General features: G+C 39.7%; 1 protein-coding gene and 1 pseudogene across 1 annotated transcript in view; both read left to right on the top strand.

Moving 5' to 3' along the window:
- Positions 1-9,431, top strand: part of SLC22A24 (solute carrier family 22 member 24) — a 62,605-nt gene extending 53,174 nt beyond the window's left edge. Inside the window, exons 7-10 of the mRNA XM_032151845.1 lie at positions 5,933-6,147; positions 7,703-7,811; positions 8,248-8,451; positions 9,371-9,431. Of these exons, the coding sequence (XP_032007736.1) occupies positions 5,933-6,147; positions 7,703-7,811; positions 8,248-8,451; positions 9,371-9,431 (589 nt within the window). The remainder of the gene's footprint in view (positions 1-5,932; positions 6,148-7,702; positions 7,812-8,247; positions 8,452-9,370) is intronic.
- A 12,011-nt stretch (positions 9,432-21,442) lies between these two features.
- Positions 21,443-21,991, top strand: LOC116468239 (chromobox protein homolog 3-like; annotated as a pseudogene).
- The last annotated feature ends 1,294 nt before the right edge of the window (positions 21,992-23,285 follow it).

The following is a 23,285-nucleotide window of genomic DNA, read 5'->3' as shown; positions in this document are numbered from 1 at the left end:
TGCTTGTCTGGAAAGGATTTTGTTTTTCCTTCACTTATGAAACTTAATTTGGTTGGATGTCAAATTCTGGGTTGAAAATTCTTTTAAGAATGTTGAATATTGGCCCCACTCTCTTCTGGCTTGTAGGGTTTCTGCAGAGTGATCCACGTTTAGTCTGATGGAGTTCCCTTTGTAGGTAACCTGACCTTTCTGGCTGCCCTTAACATTTTTTCCTTTGTTTCAATCTTGGAGAATCTGACAATTATGTGTCTTGGGGTTTGCTCTTCTCAAGGAGTATCTTAGTGTTGTTCTCTGTATTTCCTGAATTTGAATGTTGGCCTGTCTTGCTAGGTTTGGGAAGTTCTCCTGGATAATATCCTGAAGTGTGTTTTCCAACTTGGTTCCATTCTGCCCATCACTTTCAGGGACACCAATTTATCGTAGGTTATGTCTTTTCACATAGTCTCATGTTTCTTGGAGGCTTTGTTCATGCCTTTTCATTCTTTTTTTCTCTAATCTTTTCTTCACACCTTATTTCAGTAAGTTGATCTTCATTCTCTGATATCCTTTATTCTGTTTGATCGATCTGGCTATAATATTTGTATGTGCTTCATGAAGTTCTCATGCTGTGTTGTTCAGCTCCATCAGGTAATTTATGTTTTTCTCTAAACTGGCCATTCTAGTTAGCAGTTCCTGCAACCTTTTATCAAGGTTCTTATCTTCCTTGCCTTGGGTTAGAATATGCTCCTTTAGCTCAGAAGTTATTACCCACCTTCTGAAGTCTACTTCTGTCAATTCATCAGTCTCATTCTCTGCCCAGTTTTGTGCCCTTGCTGGAGAGGAGTTGCGATCATTGGAGAGAAGAAGCATTCTGGTTTTTGCAATTTTCAGCATTTTTGCACTGATTTTTCCTCATCTTCTTGGATTTATCTACCTTTGATTGTTGAGGCTGATGACCTTTAGATGGGGTTTTTGTGTGGAGTCCTTTATGTTGATGTTGATGTTGTAGCTTTCTGTTTGTTACTTTTCCTTCTAACAGTCAGGTCCCTCTTTGGCAGGTCTGCTGCAGTTTGCTGGAGGTCCACTCCAGACCCTTTTCACCTGGGTATCACCAGTGGAGGCTGCAGAACAGCAAAGATTGCTGCCTGCTTCTTCCTCTGGAAGCTTCATCCCGGAGGGGCACCAGCCTGATGCCAGCTGGAGCTCTCCTGTATGAGGTGTCTGTTGACCCCTGTTGGGAGGTTTCTCCCCGTCAGGAGGCTTGGGGGTCAGGGACCCACTTGAGGAGGCAATCTGTCCCTTAGCAGAGCTGGTGCGCTCTGTTGGGAGAATCCCTCTTGTTGGGATCAGCTGCGCTCTTCAGAGCTGGCAGGCAGAAATGATTAAATGTGCTGAAGCTGTGCCCACAGCCACCCCTTCCCCCAGGTGCTCTCTCCTAGGGAAATGAGGGTTTTGTCTGTAAACCTCTTACTGGGGCTGTTACCTTTCCTTCAGAGACGCTCTGCCTGGTGAGGAGAAATCTAGAGAAGCAGTCTTGCCACAGCCACTTTACCATGCCCAACCCAGACCTCCCATCCTCCTTAGCACTGTCAGGGGAAAACTGCCTACTAAAGCCTCAGGAATGGCGCACACCCCTCCCCCTACCAAGCTCCATCGTCCCAGGCAGGCTTCAGACTACTGCGCTGGCAGCAAGAATTTCAAGCCAGTGGTTCTTAGCTTGCTGGGCTCCATGGGAGTGGGACTCACTGAGCGAGACCACTTGGCTCCATGGCCTCAGCCCCTTTTCCAGGGGAGGGGAGTAAATGGTTCTGTCTTGCTAGGGTTCCAGGCAGCACTGGAATATGAAAAAACACTCCTGCAGCTAGCCCAGTGTTTGCCCAAACAGCCACCTAGTTTTATGCTTGAAGCCCATGGCCCTGGTGGTATAGGCACACGAGGGAATCTCCTGATCTGCAGATTGCAAAAACTGTGGGAAAAGTGTAGTAACCCGGCCATGTAGCACAGTCCCTCATGGCTCCCCTTGATGCAGGGAGGGAGGTCCCTGGCTCCTTGCATTTCCCGGGTGAGGTGACCCCCACCCTGCTTCTGCCTGCCCTCTGTGGGTTGCAGCCACTGCCTAACCAGTCCCAATGAGATGAACTGGGTACCTCAGTTGAAAATGCGGAAATCACCCGCCCTCTGCATGGGTCTTGCTGGGAGCTGCAGACCAGAGCTGTTCCAACTTGGCCATCTTGTCCCCTCCCTGATTTCTACTCTTATTTTTATTATTTCGTTGCTTCTACTTACTTGGGTTTCTCTCTCTCTCTCTCTCTCTCTCTCTCTCTCTCTCTCTCTGTGTGTGTGTGTGTGTGTGCGCCCTCCAGGCAGAAAAGCTTAATTCTTTTTTTTTTTTGCAAACTCTCATTTTTCCTAATAAATGCACAGAACTACAAAGGAACTATAAAGTTCCCTGTTAGCATTGCCAAACCTGCATCCCATATTTTTTTAACAGATTGTATTGTGTATGTTTAAGGTATACACTATGATGTTATGAGAGATGTGTATAGTAAAATTATTATAGTGAGACAAATTAGCATATTCATAATCTCACATAGTTACTCATTTCCATATATTTTGAGATGTTGTATTTTTATTCTAAATTAGTCTAAAACAATTTCTAATTCATGATTTGGATCCTCTTTGACCCAATGGTTTTGGATAAATGTTGTGCTTAGTTTCCAAATGCCTGTGGACCTTCAAGTTTTTGTCTATTTTGGTAAAAATTCAATATAAAATTTTTTAACTTTTATTTTAGGCTCAAGGGTACATGAGCAGGTTTGTTATATAGGTAAACTCATTTCACAGAGGTTTGTTGTACAGATTATTTTTGTTGTTCTCTTCTTTGTGTCCATATGTACTCAATATTTAGCTCCCACTCATAAGTGAGAACATGTGGTATTTGATTTTCTGTTTCTCTGTTAGTTCACTCAGGATAATGGCCTCTAGCTATATCTATGTTGCTGCAAAGGACAGGATCTTGTTCCTCTTCATGGCTGCATAGTATTCCATGGTGTATGTGTACCACATTTCCTTTATCCAGTCTACCATTGATGGGCATTTAGGTTGATTCTAGGTCTTTACTATTATGAATATGCTGTGATGAACCCAGACATACATGCATCTTTATTAGTAGAATGATTTATATTCCTTTGGGTGTATATCCAATAATGGGATTACTGGGTCAAATGGTAATTCTGTTTTAATTTCCTTGAGGAATCACCATACTGCTTTCCACGAATGGCTGAACTAATTTACATTCCCACCAGCAGTGTATAAGCATTCTCTTATCTCTCCATCCTCACCAGTATCTGTTATTTTTTGACCATTTAGTAATAGCCATTCTGACTGGTGTGAGATTGGATCTCCTTGTAAATAAGTTTCTATATCATGGATTAGGAGAGTGACAACCAGACTACTTTCAGGTACTAAAGACTAGAGTCCCTGATAGTGCTAACATGATAGCCAGCAAAAGAAAATACGTGCATTCTGCTCATATATGTTTGCAAGGAGAATAATCATTGGTTTTGGCAGGATTATGATAATTATTTTGTTATTATCATTACCATCATCATCATCGTTTTCACCATTCATCACCATGACCTCCTGATGTCTGTGGAAAATATAAAATGTGTGAAGGCACTGGGCTATGTGTTAAGGATACAGAGGCATTAAGATCTAAACTCTGCATTCAAGGAACTTAAATAGAATTATTGCTTTTTGTTTCTTTATTTGTTCGTCTGTTTGTATTTTCTTTTCCTCTCCAAAAATTATCATTTCTGTCAAAAAATGGAATTATGCAAATTGATTTCATGCCTCAGATGAAAACCTGCTATCAAAGCAAATTACAAAATCAAGAACACCCTTTACTTAGCCTAATTCTGTTTATATTTTTAAATATACTATTATTTAAGGCCTACATGATAGTAAACTTGTAACTACAATTTAAAAACACCTCATTACCTACATTAAGAAAGACAATCAGACCAAGATAATTGAGGCCTTCTGTATAAACCTCCGTGTGCATATTCCCATCCATTTTTTCCAGGTTTTTTATTTTATCATCCCCAAGCCTTTCATTAAACCTTGCTACATTGGTATTTATCTCTAAGTAATATGCGGTATTCTTTCATAATTATAAAATTTATAGAAATTTTATTATATCTATGAATTTTTCTAAAATGTTCATTTTTTCCTCAAATTTCATCTGCAAGTTTTATCAAAATAATTCATGTCGAATAATGAGAATGCACAGGGCCTAATCATGAAAACAGAAAATCATCATCTTCACCTAATCCCTTCTTAGCTTTCTCTTAAACCTGTTCTGTGGTTCTTTCCCTATCCCTGATGAAATCTCTGACAAGCCACATAACACATACTCTCCTCCTCAGTAATAAAAAAAAAATCCCATCCTCTCAACTCACAAGAAGAGCCTCATCTTAGTAATACATATATTTCAGCCACATATGAAAATTAAACAGATATTCATTCAGAGTTAGAGATTCTCTGTTTCTGTAGTTCAAGCTGACTTTGGTGGTTGATATGGTAAGAAGGGTAAGAAGATATTGTTGACTTTTTCTCTATGTAAATGTGTTATGCTTCCTTTCCACTTGTATCATCTGTGAGCCAGTTTTCTACATTCTACATACCTAGAGAGGGGGAAAGAAAGCAAAGGTCGGGCATTGGTAACTGTTGGATGCTGGGCATGGTGGATGATCAAATCACATTCACACATGGTGGATGATCAAATCAGACTCCTTTCCCTGGGTGCCTTTATGTAAATTCCTTGGAGGCCTCCACGGTAACCACTTGGCATTCACTCCATTTCTTGTGATGCAAGAAATGCATTTCCCTCTGGCTCCTGCATACATTTTCTCTCTAGGCCCTGCTAATCAATTTGGCTTTGCAATGCCTTATTGCTGGTCACCTTCCCCACCCCAACACTTTTTTCTCCTTTCCTCTTTCCACACGGGGATTAAAATAATTCCATACAAGCTCTCTCTTTCAGAGCCTATACAACCTGCGAGCAAATATAGGCATCCCTACCTTATTTTACTGGAAGTATATTTAGCTGCCAGCCCCTTTATCTCAATTCTGATGATTTAATAACCCATTGCTTGTAGCTCTTAGACTGCTTAGAAATGTCAGGCCACTGCACTCAAATCCAGGAAACACATGGAAAGCTCTTGCCTACAGTGCCCTCGCAGCCTCACTAAGGTAAGGTAAAGAAGGTTAGATATTCATTCAGAGTTAGAGATTCTCTGCTTCTGTAGTTCAAGCTGACCTTGGTGGTTGATATGGTAAGAAGGGTAAGAAGATATTGTTGACTTTTTCTCTATGTAAATGTGTTATGCTTCCTCTCCACTTGTATAATCTGTGGGCCAGATTATACAAGTAAGTATTACCCCCATTCTCCAGGGATTACTAAGACTAAGGTAAAGAAGGTCTCTGAACGGGAGCAGAGAAGTTAGACTCACACAATGCTGAACTGCTGCAAAGAAACTATTACCCTAATTTCCACCATCTAACCCTACCCATGTCCAGTCATTTATATCATCCAGTTGACTGATGAATTCAGATTTCACATTACTTTTTCTACATGGGTAGGTCTTTAACTTTCATTGATAATATGTATGTTTGCTATCTCTTTTCTTCAGGACCCAGTAAAAATTATGACAATGAAGAGCCCATTTTAACATCATGTTCCACAATTCTTTTATGTTATTTTAAGATCATTGTCTGAAAAAGAAATAGTCTATAAAACAGAATGATCCCTTTTTTAAAAGGAAAAACACTGACCATTTGCCAATTGGGTCAATATTATAATCATTTGTAGGACTTACCTTCAAAATCTTAGAAAATGTTTCCTAGGCTTTAAATCTTATTGAATATGTCTTTGTCCTTTTATTCACTTCAGATTCGCAATCACTGTACCCTTTTATGGCCTGATACTCAACTTGCAGCACTTGGGGAGCAATGTCTCCCTGTTCCAGGTTCTCTGTGGAGCTGTCACACTCACAGCCAGATGTGTTTCCCTTTTGACACTGAATCATATGGGTCGTCGAATAAGCCAGATGTTGTTCACGTTCCCAGTGGGACTTTTCATACTGGTCAACACCTTTTTGCCCCAAGGTGAGAGAGATAGGAGTTTCAGGAAAGAAATTAGTTACCCCCATTCTCCAGGGATTACCTTGGTCTTTTATGCCTGGTGCCAAAAGAATGGCATTGCCCTTGACAGCCAAAAGATTCCCTGAAGTTAATATGAGGGTTTGGAACTGATTCTGACAACATGTTCTTTTCAGCACTTGGGCTCTTACTCAACCAACGTCAGCCGTGATGGTTCAGACACACGGTTGTCTTCATCACAGCCAAGATGAATCTGGACATGGGCTCCAATTACACCTAATGGTTTCTTTAGAAGAGTAACTAAGCACATGCTTTTTGGCTAATCACCCTTTTATAGCTATTGTGGAGGGGCTAGGCCTTGCAACTGTATGCCAAAGTGGGCACACAATGCCCTCACTGCCTCTGTCTAGGATACTTTCTAATTTTTAAGGTCTCTCTAACTTGTCCATATCCTCTTCCCTGTATATTCATTTTTGAGTTCTATATTATCTCAGCATAAATGCAACACTTTTTTAGAAAAGGCTTTTTGACTTTGCTGAAATAAAAATTCCTTGTCTGCAACCATAAATGAAGTGTACAGTTGGAACAAGAAAAATGTCTCATCTTAATATATCTTTATCTGTTTTATAATCTACCACTAAACAAGGAACAGATTAAGAAGCTGACTCAGCCTCTCTTAAAATCTACGTTCCTAAGTTAAATTAATAGAATGACCTTCTGTAATGATTATGGGAACATTAGTGGTCACTATATTCCACTCATCTCCCAGAGCAGGAACATATTTTGCAGGATTCCCAGACTGGTGGGCTCCATGCCTCCTGCTAGTGTAAGTTTTCTGCCTTACAGGAGAGCTTTCTCCACTCTTTTCAAATCCTATTTTGATATTTTTATTGATGAAAAGTACCTTTTTGAATTTTCAGTGTCAATGGTTCCCAGCGTGACATTATTTATTTCCAAATAGGAGTTAGGTTTTATAATGTTAGGTTTTATAATCCTGAATTATTCAGAGCTTGTGCCTCTCCACACTGTCCACTCCCAAATAAACCCAGTCCTTTTCTTACTATATGGTAGAATATCTGTCCCATATCAAAAATTGTTCCCACACTCTTAGCTCTAAACTGCTCAAGACATGGCTCACAAACTCCTCAGTTATTATCTATATATAGTTCTATGCCCCACTGGAGGTGCACAGAAAATATTACACAGAAAAAATAAAACAAATATAGTTCTGTGGCCCACTGGAAGTACACAGAAAATATTACACAGAATAAATAAAACAAATATTTCCTGTTGGTCCCTACCCCCACCTTTATTGGCAATACTCAAATGTGCAGAAAGAGTTGAAGATTGAGATTGAGACCCTTTATTCAATGTTTAAGCCCTACCATTTTACAGTCTATATTTCTCAGCCTCGCAACCATTCCCCAATCTCTGGCATGTTGCAGTTTGTCTACCACATATTTCACACTTGCAAAGTCCTCCATTAGAATCTTTTTACAATTATTTGGGGGTTGACAAGTTTCTTCAGGCAAGATTTCCTGATTCTCACTGTTCTTTCTAGAAATGCAGATCCTGCGTGTGGTTTTAGCAACTTTGGGAATTGGTAGTGTTTCTGCTGCTAGCAACAGTGCTTCTGTCCACCACAACGAGCTCGTCCCCACCATATTGAGGTACGAGAGCTAAAGACCATCTGATTTCAAAACAGAAATTTCTGAACTTATTGATATTCATTGTGAATGAAAGACTGACACTGTTTAGGTGCCAGATGAATTAATTGTAATAGAAATGAACACAGCAACTGAGAGCCATATATGTATTATTATTATCAAATTATTAAAGCTACGGGTTATTGCTACAGGTTAATGAATGCTACAGGTATCTCTATTTTAGTAATTATGAAACTAAGGTTAAGATCAGTTACCAACATTATACTATCAAATAGGTAGAAACCAACAGAGGTAAATGTCACAATTAAGGGCTTGCTGTCAAAGCCCATGTGTTTAGTAACTCTGCTGTACTGGCCCCCATAAAGAAATAATGATGATAAAGAGCTTACATGTACAGATTCATACAAGATTTTTTTGTTGTTGTCATTTGCACCCTAAGGTCAACAGTTGCAGGAATCAATGCAATGTCCGGTAGGACTGGGGCAGCACTGGCTCCTCTGTTGATGACCTTAATGGCATATTCTCCCCACTTGCCCTGGATTTCCTATGGAATCTTCCCCATCCTTGCTGTCCCTGTTATCCTCCTCCTTCCAGAAACCAGGGATCTACCTCTTCCTAACACCATCCAGGATGTGGAAAATGAGTGAGTAAACCCTCTAGCTGTCACGTGAGTGGGGAGTGGCTATGTGCTGTAGCTCTTTAATGAGAAAGGTCAACGACCATTTGGGGCCCTCTGTCCTTCATGTAGGCTCAGACCTAGGACTTTTCTATTTGTCACCATGTCCTTTAGTTCAGTAGCAGCCTACCCTATCCACAATGGAGTCAGACTCTTGAGGTTCTCTAGGTCACACAGACCATTTCACACCAGAAGTTTCAGTGGTGAAAAGATCCAAATTAGCCTAATATGAGTGGCACATACTTTCTGCCCTTGTGGGAAACACATGCTCCTGTTGTTTTTTCACAAATCTGCTAAGACTCAAATGCTTCATTCTCATCCCCTGGTTTTATCACACATTGGCCCAATGAGTGCCTGATATGTGGTGGGAAAGGGAATGAGATTGCCTCATACCTAATTATTGCTTCAGTCAAAGAATCATGGGACTACAGCATAGAGCAAAATCTCCTTTGCAAAAATAACGATGTATCTGAAGGAAATGGATCTTGTTGGGATGCCTCTGAGATTTAGTCAAATTTGTTGCCATGGGCAACAGAAATTTTGAGGAGACAAAATTAAGAAAAGAAAGCAGGATTTTAAATGATGAAAAATAAGACAATAGCTTTAAAATTTTCAGTTCTCCCTTTGATTTTCTAAAGATGTCATTGGTATGAGATCCAAAGAGACAATGGTGAGAGTATCAATATTCAACACTGTCTTCCCAGGTATGCCCAGGTATCAGGGCCTTTTCCAACACAATAGTATCAATATCTAGAGAATCTTGGATTACAATGCTGGTGGGTAGAGGGCAGCTTGTCCTCAGGCACGCAGTATATATATGCTTAATCTAGATCTTATTTATTTTTTGTTTCTTGACCTTGTTTTTGTTTGCATTTCTATTTCTCAGCAGAAAAGATTCAAGAAACATAAAGCAGGAAGATACTTGCATGAAAGTAACACAGTTTTAAGAGATTCCCAAGACCTGATCCAAAGAAGAGCAAAATGGGCGGGGGGAATCAAGATTATGCCTTTATATCTGCAAAATTAGCCAAAAATATAATGTGCAGACAGGTGCCATTTATAATTATGGTACTACATGTATCAGTAATTCCAAAACACCTTATAAGTTTAAGTGATTCCATGAAATAATGATTTGCTTTTGGGAAGAAGTTGCACAACTAGTTTCAAATTCATCCCAAAATCACTAACAGCCAAGATGATTCAGGAAAAAGAGCATCATGGACTGACGATCAGGCTAATTCATATATGGTAAAGCACATGCTGGACTTTTTATAAAACTATAATCAACAAAACAGTAATAGCAAATGCATTATAATTTGTTTGCATTAACACACCGTAATGACTCCAGAAACATGCCCAAGTATACATGAAGAGTCTTCAAAAAATTCATGAAAATGCATATCATGAGTAAACTATGCATGGAGTTCACATTTTTATGCCAAAATAAATTTGTACTAATTTTTTACAACATGGCTGAACAGGATATATTTTGAAGCACTAAGAAGGATAAGATGTTTGTTTGAAGAAAGCTGTTATCCAAGGAACATGAATTCTGCTGAAACAGAAGCAAGAACGAACATCAAATTTATGGTGAAACTTAGGTGGAAGAATGGTGAAATCATTGATATCTTACAAAAAGTTTATGGGGACAATGCTCCAGAGAAATTAGTAGTTTACAAATGGATAATGCATTTTTAAAAGAGATGAGACAATGTTGAAGATGAATTCCTTAGCAGAAGAACATCCACATCAATTTGCAAGGAAAAAAATTTATCTTGTTGGTTTCTGACAAGGTTTGGCTGTGTCCCCACCCAAATCTCATCTTGAATTGTAGCTCCCATAATTCTCAAGTGTTATGGAAGGGACCCAGTGGGAGATAATTGAATCATGGGGTCAGTTTCCCTCATACTGTTCTTGTGGTAGTAAGTCTCACAAGATCTGATGGTTTTACAAGAGGTTTCCCTTTTCACTTGGTTCTCATTCTCTTCTTGCCTGCTGCTATGTAAGACATGACTTTGCTCCTCTTTCACCTTCTGCCATAATTGTGAGGCCTTCCCAGCCATGTGGAACTGTGAATCCATTAAACCTCTTTCCTTTATAAATTACCCAGTCTCACATATGTCTTTATTAGCAGCATGAGAAAGGACTAATACAGTGCTCTAACTGAAGAGGGCCAATGATTAACAGCAGAAGCAATAGCTGACACCACAGACATATCCATTAGTTCAGGTTACACAATTCTGACTGAAAAATTAAAGCTGATCAAACTTTACACTCAATGGATCCCAAAATCATTCCACCCCGATCAGCTGCAGACAAGAGCAGAGCCTTCAATGGAAATTTTAAATAAGTGAGATCAAGATCCTGAAGCATTTATTTGAAGAATTGTAGCAGGAGATGAAACATGGCTTTACCAATACGATCCTGAAGACAAAGCACAATCAAAGCAATGGCTATCAAGAGGTGGAAGTGGTCCAGTCAAAGCAAAAGCAGATCAGTCAAATGTGAAAGTCATGCTAACAGGTTTTTTGTTTGCTAACAGGTTTTTTGTTTGTTTGGTTTTGGTTTTGGTTTGTTTGCTTGTTTTGAGATGGAGTCTCCTTCTGTCACCCAGGCTGGAGTACAATGGTGCAATCTCAGCTCACTGCAACCTCCCCATCCCAGGTTCAAATGATTCTCCTGCCACAGCCTCCGGAGTAGCTGGGATTACAGGCATCCACCACCATGCCCAGCTAATTTTTGTATTTTTAGTAGACACGAGGTTTCACCATGTTGGTCAAGCTGGTCTTGAACTCCTGACCTCATGATCCACCTACCTCGGCCTCCCAAAGTGCTGGGATTAGAGGCGTGAGCCACTGTGCTGGCCATGGTAACAGTTTTTTGGGATGCTCAAAGCATTTTGCTTGTTGACTTTCCAGAAAGCCAAAGAACAATGATATCAACTTATTATGACAGTATTTTGAGAAAGCCAAAGCTTTAGCAGAAAAGCACCCAGGAGAGCTTCACCAGAGAGTTCTCCACCATGACAATGCTCCTGCTCATTTCTGTCATCAAAAAAGAATTTTGTGAGAGTTTCAATGGGAAATTATTAGGCATCCACCTTACCATCCTGATTTAGCTTCTTCTGACTTCTTTTTTGTTGCCTAATCTTAGAAAATATTTGAGAGGCATCCATTTTCCTCAGTTAATAAGGTGAAAAAAAAAAAAACACTGCATCGTCATGTTTAAATTCTCAGGACCTCAATTCTCTATAGACGGGCCAAATGGTTGGTATCATCTCTCATAAAAGTGTCTTGGATTTGATGGAATTTATGTCAAAAAATAACATTTATATTTTTATTTTTATTTTTTAAATGCCATTTTTTATAAACTCCTTCAAGTCCCCTTGTATAAACATTTAATATATAAAATTTTTGGCACCAGAAATCTCTTATAAATTGAAAGATAATGCAATGAGTAGTTTTAATTGACCCTTTGGAAATGAATTCACAAAACTGATGACATTGGTTTCCTTTGGTGATAAAATTTTATTGTTTTTTCTTTGCATTCTTTCTGGCTTTATATTTTAAACAACTAATAGGAATCATTTAAAAATATAAACATCAACCCAAAAGTCCAACAACAATAGACTGGATTAAGAAAATGTGGCACATATACACCATGGAATACTATGCAGCCATAAAAAATGATGAGTTCATGTCCTTTGTAGGGACATGGATGAAACTGGAAAACATCATTCTCAGTAAACTATCGCAAGGACAAAAAACCAAACACTGCATATTCTCACTCATAGGTGAGAATTGAACAATGAGAACTCATGGACACAGGAAGGGGAACATCACACTCCGGGGACTGTTGTGGGGTGGGGGAAGGGGGGAGGGACAGCATTAGGAGATATACCTAATGCTAAATGATGAGTTAATGGGTGCAGCAAAACAACATGGCACATGGATACATATGTAACAAACCTGCACATTGTGCACATGTACCCTAAAACCTAAAATATAATAAAAATTAAAATTAAAATTAAAAAAATATATAAACATCAAAAACTAAAGGATAATTGATATAAGTGATTTCAAAATGTACACATATATTTGTGTGTACATATTTAACATATCATTAGGATTAAAATTATATACTTCGGTACAAAAACAGGCAAAGAGCAAGAACAAGTAATTTTCAGGGGAAAAGGCCACATAAATAATAAATACATGAAAAATATGAAAAGGTGTTCAAATTTAATAGTGATCAAAGAAATGTACACTAAAATGAAATAAAAATTTGCATTTCACAAAGGAACAAGGATTTTTTAATGTACTATTCATTCTCAAAGTGGGTAAAATGCAATGAAATAGGTACTCATACAATACTAGGGGAAGTATAACATAAAGTGTGTCATAACAGCATGGCATTTTCATCAAAAGTTTTAATACAATTGTTATTCCTTCAGCAAACACTTATTGATGTTGTACAACATGCTACGCTAGTTCCTGTCATCTGCCTATAAAGAAAGCTTTCTTTCCAATCCCCATGCCCTTTTTTTTTTTTTCCTTGCCTATTGCACTGGTAAGAAACACCAGAACAATGTAGAATAGAAAAGATGAAAGTAAAAATTCTTGCTTTATTCCTGATCTTTGATGGAGAAGGAATTCAGTACTTCAGCATTAAGTATGATGTTATCTGTAGGTTTCCTTTAGATTCCCTTTATCAGTTTGAAGAATTCCTTTTTATTCCTACAATATTGAAATTTTTATTTCAGCTTTTATTTTAGATACAAGGGGTATATGTGAATATTTGTTACATGGGAATATTGCATGTTGCTGAGGTTTGGAGTATGGATCCCGTCACTCAGGTAGTGAGCATAGTACATGATAGTTAGTTTTTTAACCCACTCCGCCAACCCTCTAGTAATACACAGCGTCTGTTGTTCCCATGTTTATATCCATGTGTGTTCATTGCTTATCTCCCACCTGTGAGAACATATATTTGGTTTTCTGTTTCTGTGTTAATTTGTTTAGGATTATGACTTCCAGCTCCATCCATGTTGCTGCAAAAGATATTCTTTCATTCTTTTTATGCTGCATAATATTCCATAGTGTATGTGTACCACTTTTTTTAGCATACAATTTTATTTAATGTAAGTTTTCTGTGACACAAGAGTTCCCATAAGGAAATGACCTGAAGAAACAGGTAAGCTTGCATATTTTTATGCTTAGGCTTGATGAAGAGTGGACAGTGATGGAAAAATATAATTGTATGTAATGTGCACAATATTTTAAATTTCTTTAATGACACCCAACCATTCAAAAGCTGTTATTAGGATGAGTTAATCATACAACAGAACAAACCAAAATGGCCCATGTAAATCTACAGCCATATGTTCATTTGTGGTTTACTAATCAGTTAACTCATTTATTGCTAAGTCTGTCTGTTTGGGATACAATGTGCTTTGTCCATAAAGATTTTTTTTTAATTTTTTTATTTCCATATGTTATTGGGGAACAGGTGTTGTATGGTTACATGGGTAAGAATGACACAGTGGACTTTGGGGATTCAGGGGGATAGGGTGGGAAGGGGGTGAGGGATAAAAGACTACAAATAGGGTGTAGTGTATACTGCTCGGGTGATTCGTGCACCAAAATCTCACAAACAGACCACATTTTCTCAATCCAACCTACCATTGATGGGCACCTGAGTTGATTCCATGTCTTTGCTATTGTGAATAGTACAGCAATAAACATGCTAGTACATATGTATTTTTGGTAGAATGATTTATTTTCTTTTGGGTTTATACCCAGTAATTTAATTGCTGGGTCAAATGGTAGCTCTGTTTTAAATTCTTTCAGAAATCTCCAAACTGCCTTCCACAGTGGCTGAACTAATTTACATTCCCACTAGCAGTGTATAAGCATTCCCTTTTCTCCACAGCCTCACCAGCATCTGTTTGTTTGTTTGTTTGTTTGTTTTAATTTTTTATCAAGAAAAGATGTCGTAGGCTGGTCACAGTGGCTCATGCCTATAATCCCAGCACTTTGGGAGGCCAAGGCTGGCAGATCACCTGAGGTCAGATGTTTGAGATCAGCCTGGCCAACATGGTGAAACCCCGTCTCTACTAAAAATGCAAAAATTAGCCAGGCGTGGTGGCACACCCCTGTAATCCCAGCTACTTGGGAGGCTGAGGTGGGAGAATTGCTTGAACCTGGGAGGCAGAGGCTGCATTGAGCTGAGATCATGCCACTACACTCCCTCCAGCCTGGGCAACAGAGTGAGACCCCGTCTTAAAAAAAAAAAAGTTGTAATTTGTCAGATCTACTATCTTTTTAACCTCCTAATCTGGAAAATTACAGTAGTTAATTTTTAAATGTTTAGACACCCTTATAAGTCTGTAAAAAACATTTATTTGGACATGATATATTATCTTTATACAATGTTGGATAGGTTTTTGGCTTAGTCACTTTGGGCTGCTATAACAGAATGCCATAGACTAGGTGGTTTAAACAACAAACATTTATTTATCACAATTCTGGATGCAGAAAAGTCCAAGATCAAGGCAGAAGCAGATCTGATGTCTGGTGAGAGCACTTTCCAGGTTCACAGACAGTTGTCTTCTTGTATCTTCATACGGCCAAGAGAGGAAACAAGCAAAGCAAGCTCTTTTGTCTCTTCTTATAAGGGCTCTAATCCCATATGTGAGGGCAGAATCCTCATGAACTAATTCTCTATCAAATGCTCTGCCTCCTAATACCATCACTTTGTGGGGTTAGAGTTTCAGCATGTGAGTTTTGGGAGCACCCAAGCATTTATTCCATAACAGTTTTCTAAAATTATACTGAAATATTTCACATTCATATTCATGAGAGTTACTGGTTTGTAGTTTCCTTTTCTTGAAATATTTTCATCTCATTTTTATATCAGAGTGAATTATGGCCTCACAGAATTAGTTTCAAACAACTTTCTTCTCTGAAAGAATTTGTGTAGAATTGAAATTATTTCTTCTTTAAGCTTTGTGTAGAATTCAACAGTGAATCTATCTGGTCCTGTAATTTTTTATTTTGTTTTGTTTTTGTTTGTTGTTTGTTGTTCTGTATTGTCTTTTTTAACACTACAATTTTGTAATGTCTTAACTACAAACTTGTATTTCCTTGGTAGATATATAAGGCTGCTTAAGTTATATATTTCTTCTTCATTTTTTCTCCTCACTAACGGTAATATATTCCTGCTAATCCAAAGATTAGCCATAGTAAATTTTATCACAATGATTCAGGTTTGAGCAAAGTTCTAGGTTTTTCTGAATGAAGAAAACCATCCTCTATTATAAAACACAGAATGGCTTTGGAAATTAGCTTATGCTGTGAACTTGGTAATGTTTCTTTATGAGTTCAACCTAAAATTATAAGATGAACATCACTTACAAGTAAATTTACACTAATCTAAAGTCACTCCAATGACAACTAATATTTGTTGAATCACAAGTATCAACTGTTTTATATACCTCCTGTGCTGTCAAATGTTAAAGCAAGAAGCAAGAGCTATACTTTCACACAAATTTACAGCAGATGTATTTTTTTGTTCAAATTATAGGCTCAGCAACATTTGTCCTATCTCATCGCAAATTGCTAAGGAAATTTCTGTTTAAATATCCATTTAGCCATGCTGTTGAGGAGCTTTCACGCAAACTAATATCAAGAGAACACTCTAATAGAACTCCATAAATATCTTCCAAGCAACATGTATTCTCATGGATTAATATCAGCATTTAGCAGTAACAGCAGTATTTAGCACCTGCCTATGTGAAAAGAGAGTTTCAAAGATTAGATATGTAAAATCTCATTACAGGTTATCATTAATAAATAAACGTTTGTAATTGGTTTCAATGATAGGTAACACTAACTTTGAACCCCAATTAAGTGAAATATTACCTCAAAAGAAAATGAATTCAAGAGCACTTCAGATCCTTGGAAAGAAAAAGGGCAAGCCCCAAAATCTCAAGCTGATAAGCAACTTTGGCAAAGTCTCAGGATACAAAATCAATGTGCAAAAATCACAAGCATTCTTATACACCAATAACAGACAAACAGAGAGCCAAATCATGAGTGAACTCCCATTCACAATTGCTTCAAAAAGAATAAAATACCTAGGAATCCAACTTACAAGGAATGTGAAGGACCTCTTCAGGGAGAACTACAAACCACTGCTCAATGAAATAAAAGAAAATACAAACAAATGGAAGAACATTCCATGCTCATGGGCAGGAAGAATCAATATCGTGAAAATGGCCATACTGCCCAAGGTAATTTATAGATTCAATGCCATCCCCATCAAGCTACCAATGACTTTCTTCACACAATTGGAAAAAACTACTTTAAACTTCATATGGAACCAAAAAAAAGAGGCCGCATTGCCAAGTCAATCCTAAGCCAAAAGAACAAAGCTGGAGGCATCATGCTACCTGACTTCAAACTATACTACAAAGCTACAGTAACCAAAACAGCATGGTACTGGTACCACAACAGAGACATAGATCAATGGAACAGAACAGAGCCCTCAGAAATAATGCCACATATCCACAACTATCTGATCTTTAACAAACCTGACAAAAACAAGAAATGGGGAAAGGATTCCCTATTTAATAAATGGTGCTGGGAAAACTGGCTAGCCATATGTAGAAAGCTGAAACTGGATTCCTTCCTTACACCTTATACAAAAATTAATTCAAGATGGATTAAAGACCTAAATGTTAGACCTAAAACCATAAAAACCCTAGAAGAAAACCTAGGCAATACCATCCAGGACATAGGCATGGGCAAGGACTTCATGTCTAAAACACCAAAAGCAATGGCAACAAAAGCCAAAATTGACAAATGGAATCTAATTAAGCTAGAGCTTCTGCACAGCAAAAGAAACTACCATCAGAGTAAACAGGCAACCTACAGAATGGGAGAAAATTTTTGCAATCTTCTCATCTGACAAAGGGCTAATATCCAGAATCTACAATGAACTCAAACAAATTTACAAGAAAAAAACAACCCCATCAAAAAATGGGCGAATGACATGAACAGACACTTCTCAAAAGAAGACATTTATGCAGCCAACAGACACATGAAAAAATGCTTATCATCACTGGCCATCAGAGAATTGCAAATCAAAACCACAATGAGATACCATCTCACACCAGTTAGAATGGCCATCATTAAAAAGTCAGGAAACAACAGGTGCTGGAGAGGATGTGGAGAAATAGGAACACTTTTACACTGTTGGTGGGACTGTAAACTAGTTCAACCATTGTGGAAGTCAGTGTGGCGATTCCTCAAGGATCTAGAAATAGAAATACCATTTGACCCAGTCATCCCATTACTGGGTATATACCCAAAGGATTATAAATCATGCTGCTATAAAGACACATGCACACGTGTATTTATTGCGGCACTATTCACAATAGCAAAGACTTGGATTCAACCCAAATGTCCAACAATGATAGACTGGATTAAGAAAATGTGGCACATATACACCATGGAATACTATGCAGCCATAAAAAATGATGAGTTCATGTCCTTTGTAGGGATATGGATAGCTGGAAACCATCATTCTCAGTAAACTATCGCAAGGACAAAAAACCAAACACCGCATGTTCTCACTCATAGGTGGGAACTGAACAATGAGAACACATGGACACAGGAAGGGGAACATCACACACCGGGGACTGTTGTGGGGTGGGGGAAAGGGGGAGGGATAGCATTAGGAGATATACCTAATGCTAAATGATGAGTTAATGGGTGAAGCACACCAACATGGCACATGTATACATATGTAACAAACCTGCACGTTGTGCACATGTACCCTAAAACTTAAAGTATAATAATAATAAAATAAAATAAAATAAAAAGGGCAAGCCGCCTGTGTGGTGGGAATTAGCTGAGAAACATGAGTAAACCCCTACTATGTGAGAAGATCAGAGATTCACCATTCCACTAGGGATCCACGTAACCCAGGACACAGGAGGGCACCTTTTTTCTCCCAGGCCCCAGAGCTAACTTGGGGAGAGGCCAGAAGACTTTGAGAGAGAAAAGACCTGGGAAAAGCTGCAGGCATTTTCCCAGATCCAGGGCCAACAAGAGGATGTTAATTTCAATCCTGGCTCATACCAAGTCAGTCCTGTTGGTGACTCAGCAATGGCGGCCACTGCAGGCATTTTAGTCTTGGGCCACAGATAGCAGTACTTGGTCTGGAGCCAGGTAAGGGCTTCGCCCAGCCAGAATTGAGTAGTGAGTGGGGCATGCACTCCAATCATAGGCACTGGAACTAGGCTGTCTCCCATAGCAAGACTGGAGTGAGAGGAGATTTGCTGAAGCCACAGTTTCTCCAAAGTGGTGAGATTTGTGGCTAGGAATGGCATTGTGACCTGGGACCAGTCTTTGTGTGACATTGCTGGGAGCCCCAGCCTGTCTCCTTGGTCAGTCAGAGGAGTGAGTCCACCAGTTTCAAGGAGAAGGAGGAAGGTGGATTCCACTTCCACTCACCTGGTTTGGGAGCCACTTTTCCCTTCCTGTGCAAAGAACTTGCTGCCAGGCGGCTTCTCCACTCCTAGCCCATAATCTCCAGGCATTCTCACTTTCAGGCATTCAACACACCTGCTCACTCCCCCCAGACCTGAGCTGAGGTGGTGAGCACCATACTGGTTGTGCACCAATTGTGGGCCTATATCCTGCCCAGGGAGTCTCAGCCCTTGTGTCTCCACATCACAGGATCTTCCACAAACATTCCCCAGAACCCATCCAGACTACAGCAACCACAAAGGGCTGGCAGGACCCAGGGGAACTGCAGGATTCTTGGAGGTCTAACCTGCAGGGCAGGCTGCACCTAGGAGAAAGAAGAGTGCAGCACAGCGAAGCACTCTTTGAGACAGAGGAAACCACAGTGTGTCTTGTCCTGTGCCCAAGAGCTCCCTGTTTGTGAACTGAAGGTGACCATGTCCTTTCCAGCAGAGTCACGGACATAATGCTGGGCTCTTTAGAGGGATTTTGCTCCAGCAGCCAAGGGGCTCTGTGGCTTGGGACTGGACGTGGAGAGGGAGGCTTTTCCTCTACCCCCTGCCCACTTGCCCTGTTTGCAGCCATGGCTGTTCCCACAGGGAGTAGGTACAGGTGCACATGCGGATGACCATCCTGGAGCTATTAGCCTCCACAGCACCCCCACTGGTATGTGCCCATCAGGCCTGGGCTTGCACAAGGGTGGGGTCCCTCCTCTTTCTACACATAGCCACAGTGTTCCTACAGCAGAGATCAAGTGAGCCACAAAGCTGCCCATTTACGGCTGAGGAAAGAGGTCTGAGGGAGGGCCCAAGGCCACTTTGGCTGAGAGCCATAGAACAGGTGTTTTCCACAGCTCTCAACCACATTGTGGCTGGAAGATAAACAACAGTGTGTATCTGAACTGAAAGTCACAAGCCCTGGGACAAAGGTGTGTTAGGGAGGTGGATCGTATTTTTTGCCTGTCCAGGATGTGGAGCTGGTGCAGCCCCCTACCTGCAACAAAGACCTCAATGCCTTCACCATGAACTTCTCCTACCACCCCCATCGGGGCTGGGCTTGTGTTAGAGCAGGCAGGTAGTTAGACATGAGCAGACCAGAGGAGCCTCTGAGAAAAGGGAGGTCTTGAAAATCTCAGACCCCAGGGACCACCCAAAACCTGTATGCTAGATATGAGCAGAGAGGAGGGGAAATACCTGTGCAGGAAGGGATGCCCACTAACGTGCCCAGTAATTATCCACTCCACAGTTAACCTGTCAGAATGTAGCTTGATGCATGCTGATAAGGGGGAAGAGGGCAAAGAAGAAATTCCTAAGAGATACACAGGCGCAATTCGTATCCAACACCAGGCCCACACATGCGCACCAACTAAAAGTAAGGAAGGGTCCTACAAGCCTAAGGTGGGAACTAAGTGAGGAAATGGAAGGGACTTAAGGCAGAAGTGGGAAAACTAGACATAAAAAAAGGATAGAAACATAGACAGAGGTGAGAACCTCAAAAAATATATACATATCCGACATCATAAAAAACCCAACACAGAACTCTTGGGGTGCTGCTGGCTCACCCCCTTCAGCAGCATGCTCTGCCTTATACTTTCCGAGCATACTGTCTAAGTTCTCTGCTATTTTCCTTCCACAAATTCTCTTTCTGGGCTAAATCAGTCGCTTGGCAGATTTCTTTCTCCAAGTAAGACTAAGAACCAAGGATTCATGCACACTTCCTGGTAACACTTGCACTCCTCATTGGGGTATCCGAGGGCAAGGTTCAGCTATGCCCAGCGTTGTTCCCCATTCCGAGGACGTGCAAAGAACTCAGGGCACCTGATATTCCCCAGACCAGTCCAGTGCCTGAGACAACAGAGAGACCCTCCCAGTAACAAAGATCAAGCACACACCCATCAGCTCCCGCTGCAGCTGGTTCTTACCCACGAGCGTCACCTTCTGGCCTGCGAGTTGAACTGCTCATCCCAGTACTAAACCTGCTGTCAGAAGTGCACTATGCTGAAGATAAGCTTCCTGAGACCTCCGCAATTCCAGTCCTGCAGAAGGTAGTGAGCCTGCTCATAGGCCCAGCACATCGCTATTATAACCGGCATTTGAGAAAGCCACTGCACAAAGGCCATCTATTATATAACCAAGAGACTCATACAGAGCTTTGGCCCCTGAAAGCACCCACTGTCAAAGCCAAACAACCATAAACAGCGTACATTGCAGTCAAACTCTCGGGCCGGGGGAGTGGAGAGTGGGGGGAAATTTTTTTTAAGTCCCATCCAAAGGAAAGTAAATTCAAAAATAAGAAATCCCGTCCCGGCTCCCTACCTCCTGGATGTGGCTCGAGCTGGAGGCACGCAGGGCCGGAGACTCCGCAGACCCGCAACCCGGAGCAGCTCAGAGGCGGTGAATAATTGCTCTTCAAGTCTGCAATTAGAAATGGCCTCCAATAAAACTACATTGCAAAAAATGGGAAAGAAACAGAATGGAAAGGGTAAAAAAGTTGAAGAGGCAGAGCCTGAAGAATGTGTGATGGAAAATGTATTAGATCAACGTGTAGCAAATGGAAAAGTGGAATATTTCCTGAAGTAGAAGGGATTTACAGATGCTGACAATACTTAGGAACCTGAAGAAAATTTATATTGTCCAGAGTTGATTGAAGCATTTCTTAATTCTCAAAAAGCTGGCAAAGAAAAAGATGGTACAAAAAGAAAATCTTTATCTGACAGTGAATCGGATGACAGCAAATCAAAGAAAAGAGATGCTGCTGACAAAGCAAGAGGATTTACCAGAGGTCTTGATCCTGAAAGAATAATTGGTGCACAGATAGCAAATGGAGAATTAATGTTTCTCAAGAAATGGAAAGATTCAGATAAGGCAGACTTGGTGCTGGCAAAAGAGGCAAATATGAAGTGTCCTCAAATTGTAATTGCTTTTTATGAAGAGAGACTAACTCGGCATTCTTGTCCAGAAGATGAAGCTCAATAATTTTCACACTGTGTATATATATTTATATATATATAAAATATGTATTTTATATATATAACATAATATATATAATACATTATATTATATAATACGTATTATATATATTATATACAATTATTATATAATATATAATACGTATTATATATATATATTTGGGTCTTGGTTTTTTATTTACTAGTGTGATGAAATAACTACATTCTAATGAAAATCAAGTTTGATATGTTCCTTTTCAAAGTAGCATTGGAAGAGTTGTTGGGGGGGGTTTTGCATCCATAGCACTGGTTACTTCAAACAAATAAATAAGAGCTTTCTGTAGTTGCTTCCTTTATCAGAAAAAAAAAAAAAAGAAATCACAACTCCAGATGAGAAGGAACCAGCATAAGCACTCTACCAATATGAAAAAGCAGACTGTTTTGACACCTTCGGAGGATCACAGTAGCTCTGTAGGATGGATCCTAGCCAAAATGAATATTCTGAAATGACAGATAAAGGATTCAAAATTTGGATTATAAGGAAGCTCAGTGAGATCCAAGAGAAAGTTAGAATCAACACAAAGAAGTCAGAAAAACAATTCAGTGTATGAATCAAAAATATATTAAATAGATTTTTTTCTTTTTAAATGTTTATTTTAGGTTCAGGAGATACATGTGCAGGTTTGTTACATGGGTAAATTCTGTGTCATTGGAGTTTGGTGTAAAATGATTTTGTCATCCAGAAACTAAGCATAGCACCTGATAGTTTTTCAACCCTCACCCTCCTTTTACCCTCCAACCTCAAAGTAGGTCTAGATTCACTACCATAGGAACAGTATGGGGGAAACCAACCCCATGATTCAATTATCTCCCACTGGGTTCCTCCCACAACACATGGGAATTATGGAAGCTACAATTCAAGATGAGATTTGAGTGGGACACAACCAAACCATAACATTCCACCCCTGGCCCCTCCCAAATCTCATGTCCTCACATTTCAAAATTAATCATGCCTTCCCAACAGTCCCCCAAAGTCTCAACTCATTTCAGCATTAACTCAAAAGTCCACAGTCCAAAGTCTCATCTGAGACAAGGCAAGTCCCTTCCACCTATAAGCCTGTAAAATCAAAAGCAAGTTAGTTTCTTCCTAGATACAATGGGGCACAGGCATTTGATAAATATACCCATTTCAAATGGGAAAAAATCACCAAAACAAAGGGGCTAAAGGCCCCATGCAAGTCTGAAATCCAGTGAAGAAGTCAAACCTTAAAGCTCCAAAATGATCTCCATTGACTCCATGTCTCACATCCAGGTCCCATTCT

Source organism: Hylobates moloch, unplaced genomic scaffold (genome assembly GCF_009828535.3).
Source record: "Hylobates moloch isolate HMO894 unplaced genomic scaffold, HMol_V3 SCAFFOLD_5, whole genome shotgun sequence".
NCBI lineage: Eukaryota > Metazoa > Chordata > Mammalia > Primates > Hylobatidae > Hylobates > Hylobates moloch.
Note: the sequence above shows the minus strand (reverse complement) of the source record. Positions and strands in the feature narration are given on the sequence as shown.